This window comes from Chlorocebus sabaeus, chromosome 28 (genome assembly GCF_047675955.1).
Source record: "Chlorocebus sabaeus isolate Y175 chromosome 28, mChlSab1.0.hap1, whole genome shotgun sequence".
NCBI classification, from domain to species: Eukaryota; Metazoa; Chordata; class Mammalia; order Primates; family Cercopithecidae; genus Chlorocebus; species Chlorocebus sabaeus.
This window is the reverse complement of record NC_132931.1, coordinates 13,014,706-13,029,319: the sequence shown is the minus strand read 5'-3', so window position 1 is coordinate 13,029,319 and position 14,614 is coordinate 13,014,706. Positions and strand designations below refer to the sequence as shown.

The 14,614-nt window shown below is 41.3% G+C and overlaps 1 protein-coding gene and 1 long non-coding RNA gene across 2 annotated transcripts in view; one reads left to right on the top strand and one right to left on the bottom strand.

Moving 5' to 3' along the window:
- Positions 1–14,614, bottom strand: part of CYP3A166 (cytochrome P450 family 3 subfamily A member 166) — a 28,887-nt gene that overhangs the window by 13,527 nt on the left and 746 nt on the right. The window contains exons 2-8 of the mRNA XM_008018620.3: positions 12,131–12,224; positions 7,382–7,434; positions 5,721–5,820; positions 3,064–3,177; positions 2,711–2,799; positions 1,283–1,431; positions 68–195 (exon numbers count right to left, since the gene is read on the bottom strand). Of these exons, the coding sequence (XP_008016811.3) occupies positions 68–195; positions 1,283–1,431; positions 2,711–2,799; positions 3,064–3,177; positions 5,721–5,820; positions 7,382–7,434; positions 12,131–12,224 (727 nt within the window). The remainder of the gene's footprint in view (positions 1–67; positions 196–1,282; positions 1,432–2,710; positions 2,800–3,063; positions 3,178–5,720; positions 5,821–7,381; positions 7,435–12,130; positions 12,225–14,614) is intronic.
- LOC140710615 (uncharacterized) lies at positions 5,814–10,220 on the top strand. Its single transcript, XR_012091717.1, has 2 exons — positions 5,814–8,759; positions 8,863–10,220. It is a non-coding gene; the product is annotated as an uncharacterized lncRNA (long non-coding RNA).

Below are 14,614 nucleotides of genomic sequence, written 5' to 3'. Positions count from 1 at the left end.
TCATATGTATATTAACAAAAAATTATGAAAAACTAAACATCCACCTGTAACTGCCACCATGTTTTACCTTTTGTGTCTCTTTGAGGCGACCTTCTTTTATCCTCTTTACAGATTTTCTTAGAAAACTTGTAACTTTTCTTGGAAACACAGTGATATTTAATGCTTCAAAAATTGGGGTAAGGAATGGAAAGATTTCTGTAGGAAAAAAAAAAAACACAAAATGAAACCATTGTGAACGTGCAAAATTTACCTGGAGCAATTCTAATTTTCTCTACCCATCAGAAGAGTAAAATACATCAAGGTTCTCAACTGGAAGCCATTCTTTCTATGAGTTTTGCCCTCTCACAGGCCAGTGGCTGAGCAAGGGCAGGTCTATGCATAGGGACCACCACTACGGCAGTGAGATCAGCAGCCCCTTGTGCATCTTGTGAATGATGAAACAACCAAAATTCAGTGCCCTAGTCTCTTTGCCTTTATCTATTGAACTAGAGTCTCTTAGGATAACCCAAATCATACCTGCTGTTTAAATTAATCATGCTGTTCAAGAAATAGCAGGTAGTCAAGATAGAAATAACACAGTATATCTCGGTCACCTATCATGGAATAAAGCTAAAATCAAAGTAAAGAAAATTGGGAAACTCACACATATGTGAAAGTTAAATAATAAACTTTTAAGTAACCAATGAGTCAAAGTGGAAATTAAAAGGGCAAATAGAATGTGTTTAGAACTGAACAAAAATTAAGATGTGATAGGCCAGATTCTGATGGTATTTGGCAAAGAAGTGCTCAGAAGAAAATTTATAGTTGTAATGTCTAAATTTACAAGAACAAAAAATCACAAATCAATAATCTACATTCATGCCACAACACAGTAAATGAAGAAGGGCAAACTAAGCCTGAAGCCAGCAGAAGAAAGAAAATAATACAGACTAAAGTACAAATTAATGAACTAGAGAATAATAAAAAAGAAAACTGTAACAAATAAATATCATTTCTATGAAGCATCCAGAATAGGCAAATCTATAGCGGCAGAGTGTTGATTAGTGGTTGCTTATGACAACAGGGTTTGTGGCAGGGGGTTGATAACTAAAAATGTACGAGGTCTCTAGACTGACAAAAATGTTTTAAAGTTTACAAAGGTGCTGGTCATACATATCTTCAAATGTACTACAAATCATTAAACTGCATATTTTAAGTGGATGAATTACATGGTGATTTACATCTCAATAAAGCAGTTATTTTTAAGAGAGAGAAAGAGAAAAGGAAATGGTAGTCCACATACTTATTGAGAGAAAGAAAGGATCTAATGAATTGAATCTTAAAAGCTTCTTGGTGTTTTCCACAAAGGGGTCTTGTGGATTGTTGAGAGAGTCGATGTTCACTCCAAATGATGTGCTAGTGATCACGTCCATGCTGTAGGCCCCAAAGACGCTGAGTGGAGAAAGATATGGAAAATTAAAATCAGCACCTCTTTACCATCCTTCCACTATAGGTGCAACAGGAAACCCACATGTCCAGTCAAGACAGACAAAGAGCCACAGACTTTCAGAACTATCTACTGGATCATGTCCCATTGCACTCCATCACATGGTGGTTATCGGGTACCAGTGACACAGCTGGCCCTACATTGGGGGTGATGGAGACTCTGAACTGAGTTATACTTACCTCTGAGATCAAGGAGCCCATCATAGGAAGACAGGGACCCACTATCAGAGAACTGGAGTAGCATGTGTTGAGTGTGGATGATACAAGATGGGTAAGCAGTGTGCTTCAGCAGAACAAGAGGAGAAAAATTCACTTTTCCTAAGGGGCTCAAGACAGGTGACATTGCGTGACTACAGACTATGCCCAGAGCTGATTCTTCTTCAGCACTTCACAAAACAGCAACACCCTGTTCTGAGCTCCCAGAAATATCGTCCTTATTCTCTACACTCCCTGCTCAAGATTTGGAAAGTCTCACTATCCCCAGTTCTTGTGAGCTGAGATTGCCCTGTTGGCAGAATCATTTTAGTAAAATATAATGACCAGCAATGTCCTGGTTTAAAGAAAATCACTAAAAATTGATTTGGAAATTCCTATAGCTGAGTGACCACATATCTCTGGTCTGCCCAGGACAGGCGCAGATTACACCTGTTGTTCCTGCATAATTGAAGCACATACCAGTGTAGACAGCAAATGATAGGCTTACCCTGCCTATAGCATTTATAGGACCTTGTCTCTTTAAGACTGGAGGAAAAAGCAGTGTTGGGAATGTGTAATATTTAGTATTCTACTGATATCCTCAGAAAAACCATGAAAGGGTCAAAATTATTCAAAGTTCTCCATTATAACTTTCCCATCGTACTCACTGCCAACCAATAGATACCAAGTGCCTTCCCCTTCCATCATTCCATACATGCTTAAAACTTTGGTGCAATCACACATTTCCCCCCCTAAAATATGCATTTAGTCTTCCAGAACATTCATGTTGACAATTTAATGGATAAGTAAATCCTGGTCCATGTGCATATGGGAGAAGACCTTTTTCCCCCAGCTACCCCACCTCCTCTTGGGAGTGGGCCTATCTTGGGAGACCCATTGAAGTTGCAATACCACAACCTTCCTTTTGTCTGGTGACTGGAATAACCCAACAGTGGGAATATCAGCTCCATGGCAGGCAGCTTGAGGGGTTCATGACAGCTCAGAACCCCATGGCTGCGCTTCTACTTACTCCTTCAAGGTGACAGGCATGCCTGTCTCTGCTTCCCGCCTCAGATTTCTCACCAGCACGTCTCCATACTGGGCAATGATAGGGACCATCTAAGCACAAAACACAACACCACTCATAGTAAAATGTGCAGACTCAAGTCCCAGAAGAACATGCCTTTCCCCGGCACGGAGCAGTAAGTGACATTTTATAGTGAATTTTGTGATGTCTTTTCTGTACATAAAGATAAAAGACCATTTTTAGGAAACTCAAATTCAGCAGACTACCCCTTGGAAAGAAAATGTGATCTTACTTTCTACCTGTCCCCACCTGATTCATTCTTAAGTTTCTAATTAAAACTAATGTTATTTTCATACCTCTTTGAGTTTTCCACTGGTGAAAGTTGGAGAGAGCAATGATCGTATTCTCTTCCATTCTTCATCCTCAGCTACAGTGATGGCACTTTTCATAAATCCTACTGGACCTAAAGGCTAGAGTTCAAAGCAGAAACATTTTGTCCTGTGTCAGTTGTGGAGATCTCCATGGTTGTAGAAAATGTTAAACAGGCATCACATATTTAACAAATATTTAGTGACTGTCTAATAGGTGACAGACCCTATGCCAGATGCTCAATAGAGATTTATCCCAGATGCCCAGTGTCCTGGGATGTATTTGTGTGTGTGTGGGGGGGCGGGGGGCAGTGTTCGGGAGACCCAGCCACCTGATGTGGTCTCCAGCCTGTATATCCCAGTCTCCTTTTACATACAAATTCTCCACATGGTAGGGAACCTGTTCTTCCAGTGGAATAGTCAGGATCAACACCTAGCACTTGTGCAGTGTAGAGAGAGAGTGGTGACAGAGAGGCAGGTGGCTTTGGTGTACTGTATGTTGCCTCAGACGAGCTCTGTCTTTATGTTCACCTAAACCATGGGCAACATGAAAAAGAGGTGCCTCGATATGGTGGTTTTAAAAAAATGGTAGGTAACAGTTTCGAAACTAGAAACATATTTTGAAGGAATAATGCAATTCTATGAACATTCTTTTCTCTTAGTTTTTTATTTCATGGATAGAAAAAAAGAGAAAGAGATAATTATTTTTGCCTAGTTGGAACTGGCCTATCAAGCCAGCATGTTTGAAACTTTCTTTCATCTTCCATAGCCATGTTTTGTTTTATAATGAGTACTTACAGCAGTCTTTTATGTTAAAAATTCAGCAAACTAGGGAGAGAAAGTTCCTCAATTTGATAGAGGGAATCTACAAAAAAACTCCACTTCATCTAAATCATGCTTAATCACGAAAGACCAAATGTTTCCTTCCTAATATTAGGAACAATTAAAAAATTCACCACAAATAACTTGACATTATACTGGGAAATCCTAGTGCAATAGACAAGGAAAAAGAATTAAAAGGCATACAGATTGGAAAGGAAATACAAGAATTGTATATTTTCAAGAGACATAACTGTCAGTGTCTAAAATCTCAAGGAATATACAAAAAGACTTCTAGAAATACTAAGTCAGTTCTGCAAGGTTCTAGGATACAACATCAACAAACAACAATCAAGCATGTTTTTGTGTACCAACAATCAATATCTGAAAACACAAGAAAAACATAATATTTACAGTCACTCCAACAAAAATGAAATACTTTAGCTGTAAATCTAACAAAACATGTACAGGATCTCTATGCTGAAAACTACAAATTGTTAAAAACAATCAGAAAATCTAAGGACTTGGAGACGCATGCTATGTTCATGAATTGAAAGACCAAACATAGTATAGATAAAGACTTTCCCTAAATTGATGTATACACTTAATTCAATTCTTGTCAAAATAACAGCTTGTTTATTTGTAGACACTGAGACACTCATTCTCAATTTTTATGGGAAAGCAGAGGACCAGGAGGAGCTAAAATAAATCTGAAAAAATAAGTCAATAAAAGTGGGAAGATTCACTCTACACGATATTGAGTTACTGTACAGCTAGTAGAGTCACCAGTTTGTTATTGGTGGAAGAATAAACACAGTGATCAGTGGGACAGAATAGCAAATGACAGATGCAAAGAAACATGCCCACTTGATTTTTAACAATATGCCCAACTTTCCAAAAATGGCTTTGGAACAACTGGATGGTCATAAGCCACAAAAAACGAACCTTGATCTAAATCTCATACCTTATACAAAAAATAACACAAAATAAGTAATAGAGTTACATTTAGTAAAGCATTAAATTTTATGACTTTTAGAAAAATTGGCAATATAGGAAGGAGGGCTAGGCAAAGAACTTTCAGACTTGACACCGAAAGCACAATCCATAAAAAAAATTAATACATTGGCTTCCTCAAAATAGAAAGACATTTTCACTGATAAAGACCCTCTCAGAGAAAAAGACTTGTGACTGTACGATAGCAGCAGGGAGCTATATGGAGATGGAATGGGTCTGCATCTTGATCATGCTGGTCATTGCATAAATCTACAAATGTGATAAATTTACGTAGAACTACCCATGCACTCAATACCAGCCTGGCCAATATGGTGAAACCTCATCTCTACTAAAAATACAAAAATTAGCGGGGCGTGGTGGTACGCACCTGTAGTCCCAGCTACTTGGGAGGCGGAGGCAGAAGAATTGCTTGAACCCTGGAGGTGGAGGTTGCAGTGAGCCAAGACCATGCCACTGCACTCCAGTCTGGGTGACAGAGCAAGACTCTGTCTCAAAAAGCAAACAAACAACAAAAAAAAAACACACAAAAACAAAAAACTACACACAGAAATGAGGGCACATAGAACTGGTGAAATCTGAATAAGCTCTGTAAACTGTATCAATGTCAATTTCCTGTACTATCATAACATGAATATGCTGTATTTATAGTTATGCCAGATTGCAAGATGTCAGCACTGGGGGAGTGGGTAGGATGAAGTGTACCTGGAATCTTGCTGCACATTTTTTAGGCAAATGTCTATGAATATATAAGAATTTTAAAATAAAATTTAATCAATCAATGAGTATTTTAATTTCAAAAACTGGATGCTTACCCTCCGGTTTGTGAAGACAGAATAGCATTCTTTCACTAGCACTGTTTTGATCATGTTGGGATCTGTGATAGCCAGCACAGGCTGTCGACAGTCATAAAAACTGTGTGGAGAATACAGAGTTGATTAAACATCAACAGCCTTATGCTACAGCTGGAGCCAAACCCAGGAAGCCAGACTTTGATCGTGAAAGTAAATCATCAAATGCTCACAAGGACTAAATGTTTCAAGGGCAGATGCTCTGGGGCCGATGGATATCCAGAGCTGTATGTTCTTTCTACTCAGTCGTGTTGTGTGTATGGGCTGTGCCAGCTCCACAGCACCCTTCAGGCAGCACTGTGGTTTCCGAGGACTTGATGAGACAAGATGAAGTACAAAGAGGCAAAACCTTCTCCCTGTTGCATCTTGTGAACGAACACACCATTACACCTCTTCCACCGCTCTTGCCAAACTGCTTGCCCCTCTGACAGGGAACAGCTGCTGCAGTTGGCTGAGGCCACCTTATACAATCACAGTCCATCAACCCACCAGGGAACACAATGGTTTAAGGATATTCACCATTTCTTCAAATTCAGCAGAAAGGTATAGACAAAGATATATTTGTATATCCTTCTATTAAAAAGTCTTGGCTTAAAGTTAATAATAAAACAGAACGAAACATTCTACACTTACACAGAAAGTTAAAAAAAAGAAACAGCAGAGCATAAATGGTTTCCCAATCTGTTTCTCTATATCTCTCAACCCTTCTTTCAAAAGCATGTTAAATCCAAAGTTTAAATGAAAGAGTTTTGGCTTTTAACTGAAAGTGAATCGATGTGGGAAGAAGACGATGCCCTGCATTTATGAGCACATATTAGAAGCATCTGAGACAATGCATGATATGAAAGGCACCAAGGGAAGAAAAAAAGAGGGGGGAATAGGGAGACACTGGACAGAACATGATGCTGGGAGTCCCTGGGCCACCAAAGCCTGGAGAAAAGTGGTAACCACAATGCTCCCAGCCTAGTTTAGACCAAAGACCTCAACACCTGGTGACACAGGGGATCCTTGGTAGGACAAGCCTCAAAGAGTTTTACAATAGCGAGTGTGAACGTTGTGAGAACCAAAATTGTGGCACGTGTATGTGTGTGTCAGTGTGTCTGTGTGCCTATGTGTGTGATTAAAAACCCTGACAAATCACAGAAGGCTATGAAGAGCGGATTCTCATGCTTGTGTGCCTGATAACAAAACTATCACAAAAGACTTTGCAAAACCACAAGCTTGCAAAAAGCCCATCCCAACTTTACACAAAAATATTTCTGCAAAGACACCTGCCAAGCAACTGCGTGTCCAAACTTGGTGTGGCATCACCCTTGTTACTGATCTTTGTAGTGAAGGAGAACTATTTCAAAACCCATGTGAAGTCCTCCTCATATTTTCCTTGGAACATCTTTGTCTTCCTTTCCCTCGTTGAATTTGCACATAGCTTATAATGGCACACAGATTCCCATTCTAATACTCTACTCCCAGATACATATCCTCTTCTTTCAGAGAGCCTCTCTGTTTGTAGTTAGGTTGGCAAGAGTTTCATCCCAAGAGGCTCTGGGCTGAGACTGTCCTCTGTGCAGTGGGGTAAACTCATCACAGAAACAAGTCTATCCAATGGAAGTTTCTAGAATACTCACCCCCAGACTTTTCTGTACTTTTTATAACATTCCATGTCAAACGTCCAAAAGCCCTGGGAGGAGAAACAAAATAACATTTGATTATTGTTTTAAATGTACTTAACCCTGCCTCTAATTGGGGCTGAAAACAGTCAAATCCAATGAAATTAGACTTGCCGGCAGTTAGAGGAAGCTTATTTAGAGACATCATAAGGGAAAGGAGAGAAAACAGAGGAGGTATTTGACATGGGAAATTTAAAATCACTCTTGAATTTTCTTTAAGTGTTGTGGATACTGAATGACTGATCCTTGTGTATAAATACTAAGTAACTCCTTGTCTTTCTGATGTCTCTTTGCTTTCCCTGAATGATCACCTCCAGGGGCATGTGGAGAAACTGAAGTTAAGGGAAAGGGAGAGTGTCAGAAGGGAACATACACTCTTTTATCTCTTTGTTCTTCATCCTTTTCATTTATTTCATGAGCTCACTTTAGGATTCTGGCAGAATTAGAAAGTTACAGACATGAGGGACCTCTTTTAGACTAGCAGATTTAGATAAGTGTGAGGCATGTTTGTTCAGTGAGAAAATGAGTGAGTGACAAGATGACAAAGAGGACTTGCTTTCCAGTGTTCCAGCTTAACATGGACGTTCTGAAAAAATGTCCCCTCTACACATCGAACACAGCAAATTATGACACTTGCTTGGAGTTTGCACTGGAAAACTTTCCTGTTTCTACATTTCAGGGGTGAAGTTTTAACTATGGAAAAGAAAGTCCCTCGAATGTGTATCTTGGGGGTTCATCTACTAAAGAGTTGACATGGGAAAGATGGTGGGTTTCAGGTCTCTGAGTCCGAGTCTATATGTATACATCCAGATGGCCTGAGGTAACCAAAAACTACAAATGAAGTGAAACAGCCAGCTGCTGTCTTAACTGATTGACCAACCTTACAACATTCCATTATGACTTGTTCCTGCCCTGCTCCAGTTGATCAATCGATCAACCTCGTGACAATCTTCTGGACAATAAGTCTTATGATCTCCCCACCATGCACCTTGTGACCCCCTCCTCTGCTGACAATAGATAACCTCTTTTAACTGTAACTTTCCACTGCTTACCCCAGTCCTATAAAACTGCCCTACCTCTGCCTTTTTTTGCTGACTCCTTTTTCAGATTCAGTTGGCCTGCACCCAGGTGATTAAAAACCTTTATTGCTCACACAAAGACTTTTTGGTGGTCTCTTCACACGGATGTGCATGACATTTGGTGTCAAAGACCCAGGACGGGGGACTCCTTTGGGAGACCAGTTTCTGTCCTCGCCCTCACTCCATGAGGAGATCCACCTATGACCTTGGGTCCTCAGAACAGCCAGTCCAAGGACATCTCACCAATTTTAAATCGGGTAAGCAGCCTCTTTTTATTCTCTTCTCCAACCTCTCTTGCTATCCCTCCCCCCTTCAATCTCTCCCTTCCTTAATTTCAGTTTCTTTCCCTTTCTGGTACAGACAGAGGAGATGCGTTTTATCCATGAACTCAAAACTCTGGTTCTGGTCACGAACTCAGGAACAGTCTTCCCTTGGTGTCTAAATCACTGTAGAGATGCCTGCCTGGTGATTCACCCACATTTCAGACGTATCTGATCACTGTCCGGATGCCTGCCTTGATCATTCACCTTGGTGGCAAGTACCACCTCCTCTGGATGGCAAGTACCACGTTCCCTGGGTGGCAAGTACCACCTCCCCTGGGTGGCAAGTACCATCCCCCCATCTCCGTGTCTCTACCTTCTCTTTTCTCTGGGGTTGCCTCCTTCACTATGGGCAAACTTCCACCCTCCATTCCCCCTTCTTCCTTAGCCTGTGTTCTTCAAAACCTAAAACCCCTTTGACTAACACCTGACCTAAAACCTAAATGCCTTATTTTCTTCTGCAATACTGCTTGGCCCCAATACAAACTTGACAATGGTTCCAAATAACCAGAAAATGACACTTGATTTCTCCATCTTACAAGACCTGGATGATTTTTGTTGAAAAATGGGCAAATGGTCTGAGGTGCCTGACATCCAGGCATTCTTTTACATATCGGTCTCTCCATAGTCTCTGCTCTCAATGTGACTCATTCCAAATCTTTCTTCTTTCTCTCCTGTCTCTTCCTTCAGTCTCCACCCCAAGCTCTGAGTCCTTTGAATCCTCCTTTTCTATGAACCCATCTGACCTCTCCCCTCCCCACCTGCTGCTCCTCAACAGGCCAAGTCCCAATTCTTCCTCAGCCTCTGCTCCTCCACCGTATAATCCTTCTATCACCTCCCCTCCTCACACCTGATCCAGCTAACAGTTTCATTCCGAGACTAGCCCTTCCCCACCTGCCCAACAATTTCCTCTTAAAGAGGTGGCTGGAGCTGAAGGCATAGTCAGGTGCCTTTTTCTCTATTGGACCTCTCCCATCAGTCACCTTTTAGGCTCTTTCTCATCAGACCCCACTAAATATATACAGGAATTCCAATATTTAACTCAGTCCTACAGTTTAACCTGGAGGGACTTAAATGTCATCCTGACTTCTACCCTCTCCTGAGATGAGCGGGAAACAGTTTATACCCTAGCCCAATCTCACACTGACACCCACTGGTGTCATGAGCCAGACCTTCAAGAAGGCACAAGGGCAGTTCCCCAAGAGGATCCCCATTGGCAATACAAGATGGACTCCCCAGGTATAACTAGGCGTTTCAACTTCTGTCACAACTTTCTGTAGCCTTTCTAATGATTTTTCTCCTAGCATTACAGATATATCACAAACTTTATCAGTCCTTCAGGCCCAGGTTGACTCCTTAGCTGTAGTCATCCTCCAAAGTCGCTGAGGCCTTGACCTACTCACTGCTGAAAAAGGAGGACTCTGTATATTTTTAAATGAAGAATGTTATTTTTATCTAAACCAATCTGGCCTGGTATATAACAATATAAAAAAAGCTTAAAGATAAAGCCCAAAATCTCACCACCCAGGCAAATAATTACTCTGGACCCATGTAGACACTTTCTAACTGGGCATCTTGGCTCCTCCCTATTCTTAGTCCCCTGGTACCTGTTTTTCTCCTTCTCTATTTAGGCCTTGTGTCTTGCATTTGGCTTCTCAATTTATACAAAAACGTACTGAGACCATCACCAATTATTCTATATGACAAATGTTACTTTTAACAAGTCCACGGTACCATCGTCTGCCCCAAGATCTCTCCACAGTCTAAATTCCTATTCCTTGCAACTCATTATAAAATTTTCTTTAAAGTGTCCACACGTCCCCTAATCCCGCTTGAAGCAACCCGGAGAAACATCGCCCATTATCTCTCTGTAACACCCCCCAAGAATTTTTGCTGCCACAACACTTCACCTCTATTTTGTTTTATTTTTCTTAAAATAAGAAGACAGGAATGTCAGACCTCTGGGCCCAAGCCTGCACGTGTACATCCAGATGGCTTGAGACAACTGAAAACTACAAAAGAAATGAAACAGCCAGCTCCTGTCTTAACTTTCCACTGCTACGCCTGTCCTAGAAAACTGCCCCACCCCATCTCCCCTCGCTGACTCCTTTTTCAGACTCAGTTGGTCTGCACCCAAGTGATTAAAAACCTTTATTGCTCCCACAAAGCCTATTTGCTGGCCTCCTCACAAGGATGCGTGTGAAAGTAGGGAAATTATTGCTTTTGCAGAGGGAAAAAATATGAAATTCCTCGGCAGTAATTAGACAACAAAGCCCTCACTTGGGAGAACTAGAATCTGAGAAACAAGCCTCAGGTATGCAGGAAAGATTATCTAAGCCAGAGAGCTGACTGCTGTTGCTGGCCCTGTGGAGATGAGCTCATAATTTTCCATCCAGGGACCAGGCCCTGAACAGAGCATCAGATAAGGTTAGGCACAAAGGCTCAGCCAAAGTTCACAGTCCATGTGGCACATAGGACATTCTATTTAGTGAAATTAAATATTTAATAATTTTGTCAAATCATCCCCTTTCTAGTGATTTTGCATGTGATTCTGACTTTGTGTAAAAAATAAACCCACAAATTCATATTGTGCTTAAATATCTGAGGTTAATAGACAACCACTCTCTCATCTCAGTTACATCCACTTCCTGCTCAGACTCACCCACAAGATGCAACCTTCAAAGGAAAAGAAGTAAAGCAGAACACCTTTGTTCTGTATCTCAAAGTGGCAAAAGATGTCATGGGGAGTAAGAGCTGTGGTAGAGCTATGGAAATATCCTCAGGAAATTTAGCATTTTTTGGAGAGGCTTCAACAAGGTACAAATGACCCGATGGTAAATATTTGATTTCCCTAATATAAACTGAGTTTCAAAACTGTGCAGGAGGAAGGGAAAAAAGGCTATTCATGAGATTTTGCTACAGAGAGGAAATTTTACTCTCATGTCCACAGATAACAAGCCACAATCAAGGGCTTCTGTTCCTACTTTTAATACTAAGTATGACTGTACCTTCCTGGGAACCTACATCGAGCAAAAAGGAAATGCTCTTTATGGTGCTCACAATGTCTGCACATCAAGTTGCTGATCTACCTGAGATTTGGGCTGTTCAACTGTGGCAAACTTGAGGTTCCTGAGAGTTAGCAAGAGAGCCCCAGGGTAAACTTTGCCGTGCTCTGGGTGATGCCTACACACTGTTTCTGAAAGTATAAAACCTCAGACCTTCCTTCTGAGGAGAAGCACTTTTACTCATGGAAGTAAGCTGCTCTTTGCAATCGTAAGACGCGAAAGAGGAAGCTCAAAAACACTCACCTTACGGAAAGACAAAACATTTCCGAAAAAAGGCAGAGGTGTGGGTCCTGGAATTCCAAGCTTCTTAAAAAGTCCATGTGAATGGGTTCCATATCTACAAAGTGAAACAGAAATCAGGTCACAGGGATTGTGACTTTATAGATATAGGGACTGGTGAGTCACTGACTGAGGAACTGGAATGCTCAAGAGAGGGAGGTAACATTAAGGCAATAAAAGATAACAGTAACTCTGACGACAATGATTATGTTGTTCATAAGGTCCTTTGGCACCTCCACCATGAGACACCAAAACGTTACAATGATTAACTCAAAGCAGCAGAAGTCTTCATGGTCCCATTCCTGGAATCAATACTTGATAAATGTTCTCAAATGTGAATGATCCTGAGAGGTTCAGGCAGGAATTCTTCCAGGGCACTTCATTCCCTTATGTCTTTTTAGTAAGTGAACTCTTCCCTGATTTTGGGATTCTCATTCTAGGTAGAAAGGGTGAATTTTTTTTTTTTTTTCCTGCAGTGATGATGAGATTTTGCATCACTACATCCACTCGGTCACAGGGGGTCACTGAGAGCCTATGGTGACCCTGTCTTTAGAATTTGCTCAGAGGCTTTTATGCTTTCCCTTCCCTCTAAGCTCTGACCATGTTTTAGGAACTGGGCCTTCTTAAGCCGTCATTCACAGAGAGGTGTTGGAGGAGTCACGGAGTCCTTATTTCTACAGACTGACAACTGTGCTCCGGGCTTCCATTGGCCTCGTAGAAATGCGAGCACCTTTCAGCTACACTTAAGTCTCTGTGGTGAGATGATCTGGTTGATTTGAGCTACTGGGGAGGATGATTGACTCATATTTCCTTGAATGACAGTGTGCAGAAGAATCACAACTAAGAACCAGGTCATTCCTCCTCTTGTGGAATCTAGCCTTCCAGCTGGTGATATTCACCTGATAAGCACAGTGTCAGTGATATGGTCTTAATCTGTGCCCCTACCCAAATCTCATGTTGAAATGTAATCCCCAGTGCTGGATGTGGGGACTGATAGGAGGTGATTGGATCCTAGGAGCAGTTTCTCATGGTTTCACACCATCCTCCTTGGGTGCTGTCCTTGTGACAATGAGTTTTTATGAGATCTGGTGGTTTATAAGTGTGCAGCACCTCCTCCACACTCTCTCTCTCACACTATAGCTTCTGAATACTAGGCTGTACCGGCATCGTCTAAGGCTCAGGTACTATCTGCCTGACTGCCAGATCTGAAGTGACAGCCCCACGACATGGCCGACCACACACAGATGACACTGATGGTGCCCCTGTGTCCAAGCTTGAAGCAGATGAGATGCCAACATGTTTGCCCTTCCAGTGACCTCCACTAGGGGGACAGGAACCATGAATATCTATTTGGAGTTCTACCTGAGGGGTGAGGAATATTTTCTCAGTTCATCTTGATCCTACCTGGATGCTTTTGCTATCATCACAGACTCACAGTCTTGTTTACTTCCTTGCCCTGAGAGTTAAGGATATTTAACTGGTTTATTTGAAATGGGGGTATTGAAATAAACTCTTGAGAAGGTATTTTTAAAAAGACACATGCAATCTTGTCATAGAGATATACATTTGTGCATTAGACTCATATTCCTGACATTATTCTGGAAAGGTGAGGTTATTTTATACATATTTATTGTCACAAATACTGAACTAATAGCCCTCTTTTATCACCCAGAAGGAACATGTTGGAAATAGTCTATCTCCAAAAAAATCAGGCTTTAAAAAGGATGAATTTAAGCCATGCCAATTCATGTTAAAATGCCAGTAGATGGAAACTGTGTTACCCCAACTCACCAAATTGCTAAACTTTCTGTGAAAGAATTAAAACGAGGTTTGTATTTTCTATTTTCATATCACCATGTTTCCTTACTCTTAATAACTGTGAAATTGAGTTAGAAGTAAAATGTGACAGGCAGGAAGCCTCCACTACACAGTAGGGAGTGACTCTTCTCTCCACCTGCCCCTAGCATGTCAGGATCCCACCGGTGAGAAGATTCATCCTCTTCTCCTGCAAGTTAAAGGGAAAAATGTAAAATCCAAATTCTGGTTTAGTAAGCTGGGTCCAAACCATTGTCAATTAGATTATCCTCTATCAATGCTGTCCCTGAACCCTTCTTGACACTAGAGATGGATGGGGGAGAGGCTTATTTATTCCTTTATAAATCTGCAAAAGATCCATCATAACCCGTGTATGTTTGTAGCATCCAAAACTTAAGCTACTTCTCCTTGAAAATCTTTTTTTTTCTTTTTTGAGATGGAGTGCAGTGGCATGATCTCAGTTCACTGCAACCTCTGCCTCCCGGGTTCAAGCGATTCTCCTGCCTCGCCCTCCCAAGTAGCTGGGACTACAGGTATGCACCACCAAGCCCAGGTAATTTTTGTAATTTTAGTAGAGATGGGGTTTCACCATGTCAGCCAGGCTGGTCTTGAACTCCAGACCTCAGGCAGTCC